General features: G+C 35.5%; 1 protein-coding gene across 1 annotated transcript in view; it reads right to left on the bottom strand.

Moving 5' to 3' along the window:
• LOC107700326 (probable voltage-dependent R-type calcium channel subunit alpha-1E) overlaps positions 1 to 17,857 on the bottom strand; it is a 163,023-nt gene extending 145,166 nt beyond the window's left edge. The window contains exon 1 of the mRNA XM_016501959.1: positions 17,382 to 17,857. Coding sequence (XP_016357445.1) covers positions 17,382 to 17,857 — 476 coding nt within the window. The remainder of the gene's footprint in view (positions 1 to 17,381) is intronic.
• Positions 17,858 to 21,230: the final 3,373 nt, after the last annotated feature.

The raw sequence follows: 21,230 nt of genomic DNA, 5'->3' as shown, positions 1-21,230 counted from the left end.
TTTATAATATGTAATGTCTAGACTAGTAATTGTCTCTCTGTGTTTGTCTTTCTCTCTCCCTCCTCCTACTTCTGTCCAATGGGTCTGTGTTTGATCACAGAAAACACAATTCATTTGACAGTTCTAGTAGTACCTCAATCCAAGGTAAATCAGCAGACCCTGGTCTCTCTGTTTAAGTTTTGTATTTTTTCCCCCAACTAATTAAAAGCTTACCAAGAGGCATGAACCTACGAGACATCTCCGCTCCCACATAATGTAGTGTCCTTGTCATCCTAATAGTGGTCTCCATGGTGACTGTACACCGTTGAATTTTTAATTTGTTCCTCCCGTTGTTGGCTGCACAATGTTCACTCAACAAAAAGACACCTTTCACAGCTGTGATCTTATATGTACACCCACTGTCACATTCAGAGACATGCTGTATATATGCTACAGACAATCCAAACGTCCAACCTGCAGGATTTACATGCTCATTTACAATGCAACTTTCAACTGAAATATACCACCAATGACAATATATCTAGATTGCGAATCATCCTTCCAGACCAAACACAAATTCTTACAGGGATAGTTTACTGGTTATATCTTACAAGTATACAACACAACTTCAGTCTGCATGTTGGTGATTATTATGGCAAAAAAATCCATTATTAGTCCATAATCCATATTAACGCTTCCTCCGGTGAAAAAAGTCCATTCACTCACATCAAAATCCACTGACATAATTTTCACTGGAGAATGAAGCAATATTATGGATAGAGGAAGTGTATTTTAGCCTGAAGCGATGGTTTGAAGTTAAAAACATCTTAAAAACATCTTCCTGATGAATTTGTTTCTTACAAACACACAGCTTTTCACTTCACAAGATGTTAATTGATTGACTGGAATCGTGGGGATTATTGTGATGTGTTTATCAGCTGTTTGGACTCTCATTCTGACGGCACCCATTCACTGCAAAGGACCTATAGTGAAGTAACACAAAATTTCTTTAAATCTGTTCCGATGAAGAAACTCATCTACATCTTGGATTTGGGGTGTATTCCTTTAAAAAGGGCAGAGTTTTCATTTCTTTTATAGTACAAATGGACAACGTGGATAGTTAATCCATTATATATTTGTCTTCAACGACAAAATGCCTTCTGTTTTTAGTATTCAACTTAATTGCAATTTGAAATGAGAGGCTGCAAAATAAGAAACACACCTTGACTGCCACTAACCAGAAGTTTTCTTATCATTTTTATTGCAACACCACATGTGTTTTATGGACTTAATTATCTTTCGTCTTTTTTATCAACAATAAATTTCACAAATTCGCTCTTTAAAGCCCCCTTGTTTCTTTCGGACGTCTTAAAATAAACTTGATCAGGTATCTGTAACACGTCTTCCAAAATGTCATTTAAATTGGAGAAATACAGTTTCAGAAGGAAAAAACACACCCTGTCCTGGACAATCTAGTGACAGTGACACATTTTCTCACATCTTGTTTCATGCATAATGAGCCTGGGTAGTATTTGAAATGATCGCCTTAGAAATGACACCACAAAAGCACCAGCAACACAAAGCCCAGACGAGAGCACTTGATCACAGCTCACATAGACTAAATAAAGCCCATCTATGGGATCAGTGCAGTATCTCAACCAAGCCCTAATTCAAGCGATTTGGCTTGTGTTTTCTGTGCTCTGTTACCTAGCAACAGCCTCATCTTCTCCTCATCTCAACTGACTGGGCTGAAACCATAACTCAAGCTTATATAAATTGCATATTCAGAAAATAATCTCAGTTTTATTTTAGTGTACGACAACTGATTGTCAGTTGGAAGACAGCAGAAAAATCTGTAAAAATATGTAAATGTGTTTGTTTTTGTGAGATATCTGAGTTTGAAGCTGCACAGTCTTGTTTATACCTTCCCATGCAGTGATTCAGAAATGTATAATTGCATAGGGCAACAGGAAGACTACGAACAACAACACGAAACAGGATATTAATTATTGTGCGTGCCGTGATCATCACACTACATCATCCTCAAACATATAATCATTTGAATGGCTGATTACAGCCAAAACTGCTTTTTCTTGCACTGTGAATTTACAAACACATCAGATATAAGATAAGAATAGCAAATCCAAGCTCAGAGACACCTGTTACTCTTTGTAATGCGTGTGAAGTGTCAATGGCTATTATTGTTGTAGTATACAGACATCTGGCTCCATCTAGTGGTAGCAGCTTGAAGCAACAGCGTAAAAGGAAATCCCAGTGAGAATAACAGTTATTAGTATTTTTGTTTAGAATTAATTGATTAATTAATTAATGTTATTAAATTAGCTTTTATCTACATATTTTCAATTTTCATTTTAATTTTAGGTCATGTTTTAGTAATATATATATATATATATATTACACAATCTTTCAAATTAGCTTTAATTTCAGTTTTAGTTTTAGTTGTAGTACTTTAACTTAAACTTTATTTCAATTATTTATTTTCAACATTGCTTATTTTTTGTTTACATGTTTAAGTGTAAGTTTTCCATCTAATATTTATATTTCATCTTATTTCTGCTTTATTTTCATTTTTTTTAAACAGTTTTGGTTTAAGGTAACAATAACAACACTGGAGAGTAACTTGTATGGGATATTTCTGATTTTATTTATTCATTATTTATTGGAACTTTTACACTTTTGACAGCATCCATCCTAACTGACTGTCATAGAATGAAAAAGAGCAATTTGTAAATTTCTCGTTCCATGAAAAAAATATAATAATCAAATGGGTGAGAAATAAAATGACTGAACATTGGAGAGTCATGTGTCGCACATATCACAGTATATGACACTGATCATTCAGTAACATAGTACATATCAAAGTATCATTCTATTACCGTCTGGCATCCTCACTGTATCATGGTAAAGCCACAGTATGTTTTTGCAAGGATAATGTTTCTAATAAGATTTTTAAAAATGTCTCATTTCCAAAACAGTGACTCCTGAATCCTGGATTTCAGTCTAAAACCAGTAGCATCTCCTCTAGCCTGTCTAAAAAGCAAAGTAAGTAAATAAATTAATATTTGGATGATGCAAGACTAGTAAATTTTAAAGAAATTTAGCATCAGAGAGCCATGAATGAATGAGAATTATTTATAACTGCTGGCTGCATACAAACAGGACTGTATATGAAACCTTATGTTGAAAAATTAAACAGCTAGCAAAAATCTGCAATTCTAACAAGCTCTAACAAGTGCACCAGACTTCCTGATCAATGCCATAGCACAGTTTTCCTATTTTTGAAATTAAATAATCCATCTCTATAAAGTACATTTTGCTGCTCTGAATATTAAAATGAAGTCAAATTAATGTTATTATTCATACTGGAATTTGGAGAGGAGATCAGAGCAGCATTGTAAATTACACTTCCTGTACAATGGCCATTCAAAAGCTTCCCTCAGGAGACAGTCCTGGCAGTGTTTGCCGGAGGTTTATAACCCATATGGCAGGGGAGGATGGATGGCATGCCTGGCTCTCACCCCGCTGGCACAGACAAGGGCGTCAGAGATTCAGAGTAGGGACAGATGGGGCTGAGGATGAGGTGGAGGAAGATGGTAGTGTTGTGCATGTGAGATGTTAGTATTTGTCTGTGTGGTGTGATGTGTTGGTTTGAGCAGGGTTCAGTTACGGTCAGTATCTGAAAGTGAAGCATCACTCCATGTGATCAAAGAGAGATTTTTGATTGTGACAATGTAATTGACATTGCATGCAAAATGTGCATGCAAATGTGTAAACAATCAATGTTAAAGGTCACAAATGTTCGATACAGTTTCAGGCATCTAAAATCTATTTCTGCTATTTATTTATTTATTTGTTTTGGTCTAATTTCCCAAAGGAGAATTAACTAAGTGTACTCTTAAAGGGATAGTTCACCCCAAAATATAAATTCTGTCATTATTTACTCACTTCAAATTGTTCCAAACCTGTATGAGTTTCTTTGTCGAGCACCAAAGGAGCACAAAAGAAGATATTTGAAAGAATGTTGGTAACCAAACAGTTGACGGTAGCCATTGACTTATGGAAAATCTTTAACCAAGGGATTTATTCACTCTATAGAGTTTCATCACGTTAAACACCACATTGAATTTAACACATGAAAATGAGGCTTTGAGAAACTTGCAGTCTTTACAATGGCACATACTGTACAGTATGTAGTTTAAAAACAGTCCAATCCACTGAATGCACTGTACGACTGTCCCTTACAGACTCGTTTTCATTCCTGTCAAAAATTAAATATGGGGCTTCCCTGACTAAGGTCTACTGATAATAGGGCATAGCAGTGCTGCCCAATTTTTCAGCAGCCTTGGTTCTGAAAGCATTTTTTACATTTACTTTCTTCACAGGGATTTAAAAAAAAAAAACTTCAATAAAGAGTTATCAGCTGTATCAAATATTTTGCTTTTTGACATGATTTAATATTTTAAATAATATTTACACACACACACAGACACACACACATACAGTATATATATATATATATATATATTTAAAATGAAACAAAAGAAAGATGATTTAATTTATGTAATGCACCAATATTCACATACATAAAAATATGCATTTTTTTATGTATGTATACATATGTATGTAATGTATGTAATATATAATGTATGTAATATTTACACACAGACACACACACACACACACACACACACACACACACACACACACACACACACACACATATATATATATATATATAATGAAACAAAGAAAGATGATTCAATTTATGTAATGCACCAATAGAACAATTCATTAAACAGCAATATTAATGAAACGATGAGATGACCTAGCACCAACTGTTGCATCAGGGTTTTGCATTGGATTGCTTCACTGAAATTATTTGGAAACCAGACACTATTATTAAAAAAAAAAAAGTCATCATGAGGTTCACAATTCACCAGAAAATCTGTAGCAAATATATTGTGAGTATAGTGACACTATATCACCCTAAATACAAACTTTTAACATGTGAAGCAAAAACATACATATAAAAATATATGAAAATCTTTTTTTTTCCTTGCTGAAGTCACATGGCATTTATGCTTCAAATGACTGATTTTAAGAAATGCATCTAGAAGATTTCAAATCATATACGTCTTGGGGGTCCTTCCCCAAAGAAGCAACTGCATTTGAGATTAATGATAAAGCTAATGGATAGTTTTTTCCTGATATTGTAGAACTCCTTCTCTGTGAAAAAAAACAACAACAACAACTGACACTTACAAAAAAATGTGATCGTTAATGCAGTATCATTATGCACCACAAGGGGGAGATGATGAGATTGTATAATGCTGGAAGCAGGTGCGAGACGCTTCCATGAAATGCCCCTATTAGCTGTCTCCATCTATCAGCCCGTTCTCCAAACAAACATTACTCATCATCACACATGAGCTATGACTGTGGCCTCCCAATAGAGGTATGGAGCTGGCAAAATGATGAAGCATCTAAAGAGAACGAGCAACCACACACACATACAATCTTTCACCAGCCAAACACAATTCTCAGACTATCCCAGGTGCACAACAGGTAGGTCAAACACATTAATTAAGACCCAATTTGTAATGACGAATCAAGGAACAGCACTGCATCTATTTGTCATAATCACATATAAGACCAAAATGGGGTTAATGCCATTATATCCCAAAACAGACTTTCACCGGTATGCCGCGGGTTTCCAAACACGTTGTCATCTTTGATATTTAAATGCGACCTGAACATGTATGTGAGTGATTCCACAGCAAAGGAAAGATCTGACATTCACCTGGCCTGCTGTTTTCTCATCACTTTTATGTTTTGAGCATGGAGCGATGCTCTTGAAAGCTCCCACCCCCACTATACTCACCTCCCTCTACAATTGCTCCATGCTTGTCTTTGTACTTTGTCACAAGCTGCAAAGAACCAAAGGGCCCTTGAAGACTAGATTCTCAACAGATTTGTCTTAAGGACGCAGATTTTACATTGGTTTTACAGATTTTACATGTTTAATGTACAAATGTAAACAAAAATTACTTAAAATTAAACACTGAAAATGTGTTTGACTGGGAAAAAAAAAGAGACCATCCAAGATGTAGTTGAGAATTTTTTCTTTATCGGAACATGGTGCCATCAGAATGAAAGTCCAAACAGCCGATAAAAACATCACAATAATTCACAGTAAAGTCCATAATATTGCTTTCTCCAGTGAAAAAGTCGATTCAGGGGAGAAATATGCACAGTTTACAAGCAAAAACAGTTCTAAACAAATATGTCTGTGGATTTTGATGTGAGAAGACAGGACAATGGTTTATAGTTAAAATGTCTCAATGATGGATTTGTTTCTTACAAACGCTGCATTTCACTCCACAAGATGTTAAAGGGGTCATATGATGTTGCTAAAAAGAACATTATTTTGTGTATTTGGTGTAATGAAATGTGTTTATGCGGTTTAAGGTTCAAAAAACACATTATTTTCCACATACTGTACATTATTGTTTCTCCTCTATGCCAAACAAGCCATTTTTAACTTTTGCTTCCTGCTAAAATAAGCAGTCCTTTATCCATAATACTGCTTAAAAAATGGCATCTCATCTGATTCAGGAGAGAAATATGCACAGACAAAGTACCATTTACTAGCAAAAACAGTTCTAAACAAATATGTCTGTGGATTTTGATGTGAGAAGACAGGACAATGGTTTATAGTTAAAATGTCTCAATGATGGATTTGTTTCTTACAAACGCTGCATTTCACTCCAAAGAGAAAGGAAAAATTTAAATCGCATCATATGACCCTTTTAACTGGAGTGGAGTTTTGTGAATTATTGTGATGTTTTAATCAGCTGTTTTTACTCTCATTCTTATGGCACCCATTCACTGCAGAGGATCTATTGGTGAGCAAATGATGTAATGCTAAATTTATCCAAATCTGTTATGATGAAGAAACAAACTCATCTACATCTTGGATGGCCTGAGGGTGAGTACATTTTCAGCAAATGTTCATATTTTGGTTGATAAATGTTATTATGAACTGAACAGACACAACAACATGCAAAACAATAAACAATAAATATAAGACAATAAATATAATTAACAATAAAATAGAGTGAATAGAAAAAAAACTGACATAAACAACAGCACGTGATTTACCATACTTGGAAAACTGTGACTGTTTTACAACCGGCCCCAGAATAGTGTGTTATGTCTACAGTTGAGCCCTTCTATCTATTTTACCATTCAAACTACATGCATAATTATTATCAATTATAATTATATCGTTAGTATGTTGCATGTTATTATTTGCATTTAGCATTATTTTAGCAACCCACCAATTGAGAACTGTTCTAGATCAATAACACATTGTTTATTAGGAGGATATACAGTCTACATGAGTCTAGTTAACTACCCAGTTCAGTCACGAACATGATGTAGTTTTTATGAGCAGCAATCTTTTTGTACAGACCACTGTAATAACTCCTTTTGAATTCATTTGTGGGCTACATCAATGGAGAAAATGGAAAAATAAGAGTGAAAGGAACTTTTAATCTCGTTTATGAAATTTGCTAATGGGGAAAGAACATTTATAAGACAACCCAACAGACTATAGGAAGTATGTGGGTGTCTCCTTTTGGATTCTGCTTTTGTTAATGCAAATTATGTCCTAATGGCCGAAGAAGCAAATAATATAATGAATTCATAAGCTGTTTCATGTGGTCTGATATGAATGATTCAGCCTTAGACAATGACCTCCCTTTATTATGAGAATGCTTTGATTCAAATTAAATATCTTTAGATTCTAGATAACTAATTAATCAAGAGAATGAGAGAATGAGAACGCTGAATAATTAGCACCCACTGATGAAAAATTACAGTCAAATGAACATCTGTGACAATAACATTTTATAATTGTTATAAATTTTTTCTGTAGTTATTTTCAAAGAAAACAAATCAGCTCATCATTTTTTTTTGATTGGCAAACCTGACCAACTTGCAAATTTGCAACGAAGTGCTTATCTCAACCAAAGTGTCTGACATGTAATTTCATGACTTTGCCAGCAGCAGCTTCCATAAAATCAATAAATCTGGGGCATAAATAATTAAAAACACACAAGACTGTGGGTTGGTGTATAACAGAGTCAGACTGGAGTGTGAGAGCACATATTTCACGTTCTGTTTCTCTGAGACTGGGTCTATTAAAGCTACAACAACATTACCGCAGGAAGCTGATAGAGGCAATGATCTCAAAGAAACTGAAGGGGAAAGAGACTGAAATTAAAAACAAAATGATTTGTGAAGTCTATTCTTAACACAAAAGCCCTTCCCACAAGCTGTGTTACTTACACCATAACCTAGAATGCAGCTGAAACACATGGGTTGATCTCATTCGCTGTACTTAAATCAGCAGAAATATAATGTTAAATATGCTAAAAATTTAACTGTTTGGATGGATCATTTATCATCCCATGCGTAGTGAAATAACATTTCCTGGTGTGTAACATGTTTAGTAACGAGGATGAAATATAGACGCCTTGAGCTTTTTTTTATTTATTTTTTTTTTATCTTCTTTTTCCAGGTGATAAGCAATCTCTAAAACTACATTATTTAATGAGTTTGTTTATTGTATGCCATTCCTGGTGTCATAAAATGACTCTTCAAATCACAGCTGGCGAGGTCATGTTACATATCATATATTAGAAGCAAAACAGCAAATAGGGGCTATTAGAGAAAAACACATGCAATCAAAAGGCATTGGTTCATTAGCAAAAAGGGTAGTTAGCACCTGAACAAATGTTGTCCTTGTTTGAGATATGACCCATGGTAGTAAATTTAAAAACAGCCGGGTCTGAATGTATTTCATATGTTTTCGTGTTACATCGTGTTTCCTTCAGGAGCATCAGTGACCTTTTGAACCTTTTTTAATAGTTGCATATGAGTCCCTCAGTTGTCCTCAGTGTGAAAAGATGGATCTCAAAATCATACAGTCATTGTTGGAAAGGGTTCAAATATGCAAAATATGCTCAAAATGGGACCTGAAGGATTGTTCTGAAGAACAGCGTGCAGTTGAACTGTTCAGGACAAACAAGGGATTCAAGAACAACTATCACAAAAAAAAAGCTGTGGATCATCCAGGAAACAACATAGTATTAATAATCAAGCACATGTAAACTTTTGAACAGGCTAAATTTGATAAATTCAACTATTATTTTCTCTTGTGGACTATATGTAAACATCTTTTATGTGAAATATCTAATTCAGGTCAAAATAACATGCATTTTGTATGACCACTCCTTTTTTTGGTAAAATAATTAACATTTTACAGATTCTGAAAGGTATATATAAACAGCATATTACAAACCTAGTCTTACATACAGTAAGATGTAAAAATACGTCATCAGCCTAGTCTGCTTCAGGTACAAATGGAACCTATTTCCCACCTAAAACGCCTGATATTTGAAAGCAAAATGTGGAGAATAAAAAATGTAGACCTCAAAAATGCACTCGCTAAAAAGACTGAATGCAGACCAACATCAAAAAAAAAATCTATTTTCTCTGAGGCTAAGAGGAGCAGCCTTCATCTTACGGTCAGCGGGAGGTGTTTGTTGAAGGTGTCTGGACAGAAAACAGGAGAATTTGTCAGTGTAATGGTTATCTATCCAGAAGGTCAGTCTGTATGCTTGCCCTGGTTTTTCTTGAGCTTACATGAGCCCTACAATGAAACCATTTCCCAAACCAGTTCTACACACCTCATGACTCCATATGTATAGTCTTTTCAGAAGCAGCTGTGAGTAACACTGATATTTATCTGTGGTGAACAGCATTTTTAGCAAACAGTCGGTATATTGCAAGAAATTATTTAATAACACTTATTCCTAGAATTACTGAAGTCATAATAGTTTAATTGAAAGTAGCTTCAAGAAATAATTAGTAATATCATTTAAGAAAAAAAAAAAACATTACCAAACATTTTTTATGAAACTGTTTATTTAAAGGGATCATATGATGCTACTAAAAAGAGCATTATTTTGTGTATTTGGTGTAATGAAAAGTGTTTATGCGGTTTAAGGTTCAAAAAACACATTATTTTCCACATACTGTACATTATTGTTTCTCCTCTATGCCCCGCCTTTCTGAAACGCGTCGATTTTTACAAAGCTCATGGGTCTGAAAAAGCGAGGTGTGTTCTGATTGGCCAGCTATCCAGTGCGTTGTGATTGGCCGAATTCCTCAAGCGTGTGACGGAAATGTTACGTCCCTTATCATATTGTGATGCCTGTGGCAACCACATGTGACGACCCCGGGCTGGACTCCGCTTCGTCCACGGTGAAAGCCGATCCGGCGATCCACAGCGCGAAGTTGATGTATTTCCTCAGCGACCAGCACGGATCAGCTCCAGGCTTGACGAAGCGGATATCGTCCTCTTTTGGAAGGCCAAACAAAGTAGTTTCGCTTTCACAACGAAACAACAATATTACAGCAAGAATAAAAGTTACGCCTTCTTTCTTTGCGTGAACATTTGGACGGCGTTATGCAAGTCTTCCCACATCGTGACTTAGACATGTGGGGGCGTGTTTAAACGAGGCATTTTAGGTAGGCGTGGTTGACTTTTATAAAGAATATCTCTTTGGATTTGAGACTTTAGTCTTTGCAACTTTACAGATCTTCTTTATGCACCAAGAGCATGTAACACTCCAAAGAGAAAGGAAAAATTGAAATCGCATCATATGACCCCTTTAAATAAACAAAATACTCTACATGATGTCTTGTTTTCATTGATTAAATCCTTATTTGTAAAATCATTTACTTTAGCAACCAATTACATTTTCTGACATAAATCTTTACTCATTTTTCCATTTGTCTCCTCTCTCCAGACTAAGGACAGATCTAGATCATCAATACATTCAAAAGTAATGCATCAACCTGACATGCTCTGGTCCTACCCCATCAACCCCAGATTATTCTTTTTTACTGTTGCATTGTGTAAAAAAAGGACCTCATTTAGTCTATAATTACTAAACTTTTTTAATTACTAAACGTATTTATTTAATTATTTTAAGTAAATAAGTTGTGAAATTAAATGGTTCAGATTTTTTCAGCATTGCTGATTATACTAAATTTGTGAGCACACTGACAAATAAGAGACTGTGCTTGTGCATCCAAACACATCATTCTTCATTTCTGTCCCTCCTCCTTTTGTGACTGACAAACACATCAGATCAGGCTGATGAATAGGCCTTTTCAACATGTCAACATAAATTATTCAGCTTTGACAAACAAGTCTGGCATTTAAACTCTGCTGGTTGTTGAGGGTGGAACATTTATAGGGTGAACAGAACAATTTAAGGTGAAAATGCTTTCAAATGAATCTTAAATGTCCCCTGAAGACAAAAACACCAAATGCCTCTCAATATAAACATCCATACCTCTTTAAATAGTTGGGCACCCTGCATATGTGATCATGTGTGATAAGAGATATCTTAGTTTGCCATTTAAGATAATGTCATGCAGTTCAGTAAAGTCTGGACTCACAGGACTTCTACAAGGAAAAAATTAATGAGATATTAATAAATAATTGCTTATAAGTATTGACCAGTAGGTGACACTTTCACCAAATTCATAGTTATTAGCATTCTAGCATAATACTCTTAAAAGATTCAGCCATAATCAGTCTTATGATTTTGAGACAAATTATAAATTATATACAGTATACACTACCATTCAAAAGATTTTTGGATGTCTTTGAACGAGTCTCATATTCACCAAGGCTGAATTTATTTGATCAAAAATACAGTAAAAACAGTGAAAGATTATTAGAGTTTAAAATAACTGTTTAATATATTTTAAAATGTTATTTATTCATGTGTGTGTGTGTGTGTGTGTGTGCGTGCGTGCGTGCGTGTGTGCGTGCGTGTGTGTGTGTTTTATGAATGTTTGTGAGTGTATCTTTGAGTGTTTATCATAAATGTCTCTAAGCATATCTGTGTGTTTTCATGAATGATTGTGACTGCATGTGGGTCACCAAATGTCCAACAATAGTAAAAGTAAAACCTACAGACATAAGGAAAAGTACTTAGTAAATAATGTCTTCATGAAAAGGTAAAAATGCATTGAGAACTGTGTAAGGGTTAGGTTTTTTTTTTAGGTTTATTTACTTGTGCATGTATCTGTGCAGCTACTGTATGTTTCATGAATGTACAGTATGTGCGAGTCCTATGAATATAATCTAAATATAAGCCTGTCTGTCATCTGGCCTCTGTTCTACACTGTAGAGCAGCTCCTGCCCAACCTGTTTCTCTCATTATCTTACAATGTGTCTCCCTTCCAGTGATGTTCTGAGCACAGGGTCCAAAATTAACACCCATTTAGCACCAAATGGGAGTAAAAACTGGCTTTGGAATATATATATATATATATATATATATATAACCTCATAAGGAACTGTAACAAATACATGTAAATACATGTGATTGTAAAACAGATAATCTGACTCTCAATAGTGTAACACAAACCATCTAGTAAAGAAAATATCCTTTTCTAGGATGCCTGCATTTTTTTTTCTTTCTCCAGGCATGTGAATATTCCCCATTAACCACCAAAACAACTATATGAACAACAAAATAACAATGCATCTTCATTTAAAAAAATAAATAAAATAAAATAATTCCCAAAACTGAAGATCAAATCTGTGACACCAGACCTACCTATTATCTACAGACAATAAATATAATAATAATAATTATTATTATTATTATTATTATTACTCTTTATATTTATAAACCATACAGTGTCATTAAATGGTGACATTATTATGCTGCTTCAATTACTCCAGTGATCAAGCATATATGTTGCATTCTGATATGCTTGCATGAAAAGGCCTGGGTAAAGTGTGTTCAAAGCCGCCCGGGTTTCACAGAAAGCTAGAGGGTCAAAGTTCAGTTTGCGTGAGAGGTTTAATTAGATCTTGAAAGGAGGCAATGGGGACGGGTGGCTCGAGGATCCGCTCCAGCCACTTTTCGAGATTTTTGATTTTGGCGCAATCAGCGACGAGGTTGCCATGACGATGCCTTTGACCTGTGCCTCTTTAAATACAGTGAAGTCGGATGGGAGATGAAAACACTGTGTCACTCTTGACTGCACCGGCGCTATTGTCTACCGTCATGTGCTGGGTTATCCTGACAGTGCTTAATCACGCAACCCAGGCGAGCATCAACAAACCATTAGGCATCTGTAGAGACATTGGCGATAATAGCCCAGCGCAAGACATATTGCGAAGCGCCATTGTCTCTCTATGTGTGAGAAATGACAAATGATATTGTGCACTTGTGACAGCAATTTTTTTCCCAGGCTTTGTCTTTTTCCTGTCTGTTACTTAACAACAGAACAGAGACTCCCACGCAGTCACACAGCACATTCATACACACACAACAGAGTCATGCAACATGGTTTTAGTACACTTAAATGTCTCTCTGAACAATTTGGACCAAATATAAGACAGAAAGCGGGCTAAGATCACAGATTAGATGTTATATGCTTCCCATTTGTCCATTAACTGCTTTGCATTAGTGTATGAAAATGAAAATGAAAGACCATAAATCTGGCTAGTGCTAAATATTTTCACCACACTCACAGACAGCACCTAAAACAGATGGAAGACTGCCCCATTTCTAAACCACTGGAAAATGTGCTTTTTAACATCTTAATATTAAGGGCTGAGACTGCTAAAAAGAACAAAATTAGCATGTGTCCTTCCAGTGTCTGGAGAAAAAAAACAGAACATTTAACTGTATAAAGCACAGATATTAAATAGTTGTTTGCTGACAGGAAAAGCGCAGGCTCTTTTACGTATGTGCTGAAGGAGGACAGGGGCTTATGTTTTACGAGAGCTGTGACTCATATGTAACCTTTCTGTGGTCACGTTGAAATACTATCATGACAGGCAATGGGTGAACACGCAGAACACAACACAGACATAAAAACATGAAGCTTATCCATATCATGCATAAGGTTTGCCATAAAAAAAGAAACATTTTGACATTACTACCATAATTTAGAGTCATTCTTGCAATGCCCACTTTAAATTGATACTACCAGTCAAAGTATGGAATGGACAATGGAAGGAATTATTCTGTGACCATGTCATATTTATACAACTATGTTATATTTAAAGCAGCACTATGTAACTTTTGGCGCTCTAGCGGTTAATAAACAGAACTGCACACATCCCACGGAAGAACGTTCCAACCGGAGCTACTTCTCTAAGTTTATGTCTATGGCGATTCACGCAGGTATGTGTTACTCCGCAGCGGTGACGACCCGACCAGGCTACAATAGTCCAAATATAAGTACTTATTATAAGTGTACCGTAGTGATTCGGAATAAGACAAAAACGCGTTTTGGAAGATGAATTCATGATGTACTCGCTCATTGTATACATTTTGCAATTTTGAACACAGAAAAAGTTACATAGTGCTGCTTTAAGCTTCTACAAAGACACCACTTTTGACCTCAATCCAGCACCTAGTCTGGAATTCTCTCAACAACACTATCAACAACACTTGTCCATTGAAATAAATGTATATAATACATAGAAGTAAAATAAAATAAAACAAAAATATAGAATATAAAATATGTATTAATTAAAAATATAGTTTAGTATAGATGAATTAATGAATGAATGAAAATTCAGACATTTTTACATAGGCACGATTTATATTTGTCTACAAAACTACAATTTTCAGCTGTGCTTTTGCATTGAGGGATTGTGGGGTGGGTGGGGGGCTATAAATTCTGATCTGGACTTGACTGAAAATGCAGCTTGCAAGAGACTGCTGCTGATAATCGTTTTTCTGGCCATGCAGTTTGTACAGTATATTAGAGTGACTTATGTATGTATTACAAAGGTAATTTGCTTTGGACAGAAGTGCCTGCTAAATGAATAAATAAATGTACATTTAGGTCACATGCGAGGGCTGTCTGGAAAGTATCCAGCCATGTAATATAAAAAATAGAGACATTTATCGAAGAAGATCACATTTGAAAATCACCTTTGAAAGGGAAGAGATTTCAGACAGTCGATGTGATTCAGGAAAATATGACGAGGCAGCTGATGGCCGTTCATACAAAGGATTATGCAGAGTGTTTTGAACAGTGGAAGAGACGCTGGCAGAACTGTGTGAGGTCCCAAGATGCCTACTTTGAAGGGGACTGAGGAGTTATTGTCCTATGTACAATGTTTCTTGTATCTTCTATCTTCTTCGATAAATGTCTATATTTTTCTTATTACATGGCTGGATACTTTGCAGACAGCCCTCGTAATGTAAGGTAACATAAATGCATGTGAATTAATGTATATGAATGATTATCAATGCATAAATACCTTAACAGGCTTATGCTTAAATGCTTGAAATGTATTAATTATCCAGCAGGGCTAGATGGATGAGAAATGCTGATTCAGATAAAGTCACTGCATTGGTAGAAAAAAAGGTATAGTAACATTTTATCCATATTGTGTAGAAGAAAAACATAAAATTAACTAAGATCAGTAATCCAACATCATTCACATAATTATGTGTTGACAGTCTTGACAAAAAATGACAGAATGTACAGTGCTGTTCTGTCAGGCTAACAGATAGATCAAATTAGGCTAGGTGCATGTGTACCTCTCCTAAATAAGGACATATCATATACAAATTACAGGTAAGTAAACCCATGTGTATTCTATCTCGCAGGAACAGTACATTAGACCTTCATTCATTTACACAAATCAAACACTGGAATGCCTTATTGTACTACACTGATATTTCATCGTAACTCCACCATCTCCTCTAATAAAATGCTTATTATTCCCAGACATTCCCATTTCTGTTTAAGCATTAGTCCCACAGTACATCAGCACTAGGGTGCATTTAAGCAAAAAAAGTAGCTGATACAGTATGTGCTGCTCAGCTCAGCGGGATCTAGAATATCTGGAGCCTGTGAGAGTGTCTCAGGGGTGTTAGGGTCATTATAGGCCCTCATACCGTGTTTAAAACCAAATGAGAGGTAATCATTTCAGTAGTGCCTAGCACTGTGGGACACAGCTCTCTTTTTCTCTTTCCACACTCCCTTTAGCCATTCACACTCATGCAAGTGCTGCAGCGGTTATGTACTTTGGGCTGCCTCTGTTGTTTTCTGCACTCTAAATATAATATTTTGTAATTTGACATAATATAATTTCAGAAGGCTTGCTGAATAGATCAAAGTAAAACTGTGTAAAAGTACAAGTGACTAACAATTAATTAAAATATTCTCAACATAAAAGTGTGCTGACAATTGATATTCAAACATATTTTTGATGAAAGTGGTTGAGTTAACCATTTTATGAAATTTTTACTTCACTTTTTTTTTTTTACAGGAATTATGAGTTCTAACATCTAAACATGTTCTAACTTTACATTCAATATTTTGGTAATGCACCTAAAAGTTGGTTTGCCAAACGCCAATAAACGCCTTATAAAGTGATTAATTATTAAAAATTTACATTAATGAACATCTCAACAATTTAAAAAAGGCTCATAATGCAAAGAAATTCGAATATTTTTTTTTTCTGAGTGTGCTTCTTAAAGAGTTAAACAGCAAGAATGACACCACAAATACAAAGGTGTTTTAAGAATATCTCCTATGCATGGATTATTATGGGATGAAAAGTAGCCATTGCAGCTGTTACTTCTTTACAGAAAGAGTCTTTTCTCTTCTCCTGCTCCTATAGTCCTTTCACTCAAATGACTGTACTGAAAATCTTGCTTGATGCAACACACCTATAATTTCCCAGTGTTATGACATGTACTATATAAGGCAGCGATAACAAGTAAGCTCATAGTGTATAAAATATTTATTTTCTGCCCACTTTTCTCCTGGTTTAACAACTGTCAATCCCACACAGGTTAGGATGATTCCAAGGGCCCGACGAGGGAGAGGGGGCCCGAACGCAATTTCTACTGAGGGGGACCCCATTCTTCTTGCTGGTGAATCAGACATTGCTACTTCTCTCATGAACACATTTTTAAGCAAAGAATATCCAACATTTCAGTCTGTCCATTTTATAAAACTATCGTCTCACTTCAGAAGGCTACTTTTATGATAATTTTATGGTGCCTTTTGAAGCTTGAAAGCTTCAGACCCCTTCACGGTAATGGCAGTGAACCAGAACATTATTAAAATGTATTATTCAAACTGGCTTGAACAGCATGAGGGGGAGTAAATGATGGAATTTTCATTTCTGGGTGAAGTATTCCTTTAAGTAGTCTGACCAATAAAAGTTAGAAAGAAGGTTTCTACAAAGTGTGCAAAGAGCTTATTATATTGCATGCTGTGTGCGTGCATGTGCCACTTACTCCCATTCCTTGCGCCGGGCCTGTGGGGTGCTCTGGATCTTGTGTGCCTGGTGTGCTTTAATGATGTCCCGTTGTTCAATGAGTCCCCCCCTGCGCCGTTTAATGATATTCGGGCTGACGGGCATGTCGGGGTCCAGACACAACGAGGCCGCCCCCTCGCATGACCCTCCAAGATCCAGGGAGGATGGTGCCAGACCCATGGGACAGGCGTGGGGGACATAGAGCGTGTCGAAACTGGATGCATGGGACAGGAAGCTGTCAGCCAGGCTCTGGGGCTCCAGGAGTGAACAGGAGTGGGAGCCGTCCTCCAGGGTTCCCCGGTGCTTGAGCCAGCTCTCTGGGTCCTGAGACTGGAGGAGGAAACTTTGCTGTGGCGGGCTCCCTCCACACATGCCCTGATTGAAAGACGGGACTGCCAGGGCATTGCGGTCAGAGAGGGTCTGAGCGCTGACCGAACAAGTTCCCAATTCCAACATCTTGAGGCCAGACTCTCAGCATCGTTCTGTTTGAAGAGGAAATAGGGAGAGGAGACAATTATATCTAATAATTACAAAAATAATTTTAAGCTAAAACAGTGTTGTAAATTGTAAACCAGGGGGCCGGGATCCATCAGGGGGCCTTAACACTTCCTAAAGCAGGGTTATTATAGTTTACTAAAACTAAAACCTTAAAAAAGTGTGTTACTTGAAATAAAGTCATTGCCAAGGCAACATTTCTCATTTTCTTTTAGTTTAACCTGATGTACCTAAACTAAAATTTAAATTTAAATTAATAAAAAATTTAAAATAAAAAAGTAAGTAATACACAAAAATGTAAAACCCTAAAAAAAAAAAACCTTTTTAATGAAATATAAAATGTAAAACAAAATAATAAAAACTGTAACAGTATCTCAACGACACTAAAATAACACTGTTTCAAAGGACCACAAGATGGCTAAAAATTATTTTAAATAAGACAAAGCCAGCTTTAAAATAAGTAAAAACAGCTAAAATTCAAGATGTAAACTGACATCAAATTTCTCATTTTAATTTCTTTATTTTTAATTTGTCCTGTTCTAGAAACTCGAAAAATGTCATGGAAATTAATAAAATCTTCATGAAATTTATAAAAGGTCATGAAAATATCTATAAATATATATTGTGAAATATATTTCACAAGCTGTAAAATAGTTTATTTTAAATAAATTGCTACTTGTGAGAAAAAAATAAAATAAATAAAAAATAATAAATAAACAATCATGAATGACTGGAAAAGTCATGTAAATTCATTAGTGTGAACCCTGAAGAACATTCAGTTCTTGAAACAGCAAGTTGTGAAATTTCAGAATGTAATTATTTAAAAAAATATATATTATAATTATTTAATTTAATTATATTCATATTTTGCCCCTTCTAGTTTCTGTCAATTAAAAAAAAATGTCAATGAATAACAGCAGACGTGTGATTTATCAGTCTATAGACCATTTTTGGTTCATGACAGCAGTTAAGAACCAATGATCTACTGTTCAAGCAACAAATGATGTCATCAACATGCAACAAAGATTTTAAAAACACATTTACTATTGACTATATTGTTAATAACAAACAAAGAGCTGATATAATGCCAGGAGCATCAAGGAAAAGAGTTTTTGCATCCTTAGCTTATTAACTGTCAAATGTGACACTAATTTAATGACATATTCTCTCAAGTATCATTCATGAGGAGCCCTCATTGTTGTAGAAAGAATGTAAGTCGTTACAAGACTTGTTTAATGTGTTGCCTCTAAAACAATTTTGGAACAGTGACAGCCTTAAAAAAAATCATGTAGTAGAGTCACATCAACCTAATGAGGGAATCAGTTATGCCACGAATAAACAAATTAAATCCTAATAAAATCCCAGCTAACTCACAAATCATGCAAAAGAATTAAAAATTCATTCAAGAATGTCTATACTCTCCATATTAGCTTCTCATATTAATCTGACAAAACATATCTAGACATTTAAAAACACAACAGTGCTAGAATTTTCAGAGAAGTCCTCCTAGAGTACAAGCCAAGAACCCCAAATACGACAGATTGCTTTGTGAGGGACTTCCTAAAATATAAATTCAGCAATATACTTTATTGTCTAAAGACCCATTTTTACTGTGTGAGAAATATATTAAGCATGCTATTACAAAATAATATGTAATAAAATAACAACAACATGATTAAATATCTTTAAGAAAGATATTAAAATATTATGTAGAAAATATTTAATTTGATTTAAACGTATAGAACTTTTTTGCTTGTAAACAGTGCTTGATCGGTGCATATTTCTCTCCTGATTCAGACAAGATGACGTTTTCGCTGGAGAAAGCAGTATTATACAGAGGATTTAACGGAGGAAGCAATAGTCCGATGTTCAAAATGCCTTGATGGATTTGTTTCTTACAAACACACAGCTTTTCGCTTCACAAGACATTAATTCATGAACTGGAGTCTTATGGTTTATTCATGGATTATTGTGAAGTATTAATCAGCTGTTTGGAGTCTCATTCTGATGGCACCCATTCACTGCAGAGGATCCATTGGTGAGCAAATTATGTAATGCTAAATTTATCCAAATCTGTTCCGATGAAGAAATAAACACATCTATATATCTTGGATGGCCTAATGGTGAGTAAATTTCAAGCAAATTTTCATTTTTGGGTGACCTGCTCTTTTAACGTTGACAGCTAAGAAAAAGACATTTTGTAAAATCTTTAGGGGTTTTTTTCCAATTAAATTTTCCATAGACTGCTTAGCACACCCCGGACCACAGTTTGAATACCTCTGATCATCTCGTCAGACATATCTAGTCCAGAGAAAGTCTGCTCTCAGCATGATTCACACAGCACACTGGTGGATTCTCTGGTAACTAATCTCATTTGTCACTAACTGGATCACAAAAAAACAGGTCATTACCATGTGATACTATGTGAAGACAACCACATGATCAGAGAGTACTAGTTAGCTCACCATAGTGACTCTGACTCCACAGATTTGATCCATATGTGCTTTGATCTCTAGTAGCATCAGTTTGAGGAATCAAACATTGGTGCAAAGCATTATCTATATTTTGATTAAGATGGCCTAGTTTTCCTTGCAGACTCTCTATAGATTCTACTGTTGGAATAGTATAGGCTATTTATAGTCTAAAATAAAATACATTTTCAGTTTCCTTTTCAGTGCACCTTGTTTGGGGTCCAGATCTAATTATTCGCCTCCTTCAACACATCGACACCATGAAGCCAGAGCTGACAGGGCATAAATTATTAAGACTGGCCAAATAAAACAAAGTGACTGAAAAATACAAACTGATCCTGTGCTCCAAGCTCTGTGATTCATCATGCAAATCTACGCAAAAGCGGTGTGGCATCTTATTAAACCCCAGCTGAAAATGGGGCAGCTGTTGACAGTTGCAGCAGGATGCAGGGGTGTTTGTGTTTAGACTATATTTACCACAGTGGCCCACATCCAACATCATCTCAAACACTAATAAGGGTGAAATATAGTATGATGCTAGCCTTTGGTGAACGGGAAAAAGACCAAATCCTGTTTAAATGTGGATATTATTATCTCAGTGATGTGGCTGTATATGTAAATTTTAATTCTCAGAGGTTGCGCCTTCATTCACTTAAAAGACTTTTCAAATACATTTCATTGAAGTATCAACTTTGTCTGATATATATAGTTTGAATTCATATTGAGATCTCTGATTTTGATTGCAGACTTGGGTATCCAGGCAAATCTGAGCACAGTCTGAGACATTGCGATCTACTCTCTCTTTCTTCCTCAAAAGAAAAATCTAAAATGCAGAAGACTTCCAGAGAGGCTCCATTACCTCT

This window comes from Sinocyclocheilus anshuiensis, unplaced genomic scaffold (genome assembly GCF_001515605.1).
Source record: "Sinocyclocheilus anshuiensis isolate Anshui unplaced genomic scaffold, SAMN03320099.WGS_v1.1 scaffold477, whole genome shotgun sequence".
Classification (NCBI taxonomy): Eukaryota; Metazoa; Chordata; class Actinopteri; order Cypriniformes; family Cyprinidae; genus Sinocyclocheilus; species Sinocyclocheilus anshuiensis.
This window is presented reverse-complemented; position numbering and strand designations above follow the sequence as displayed.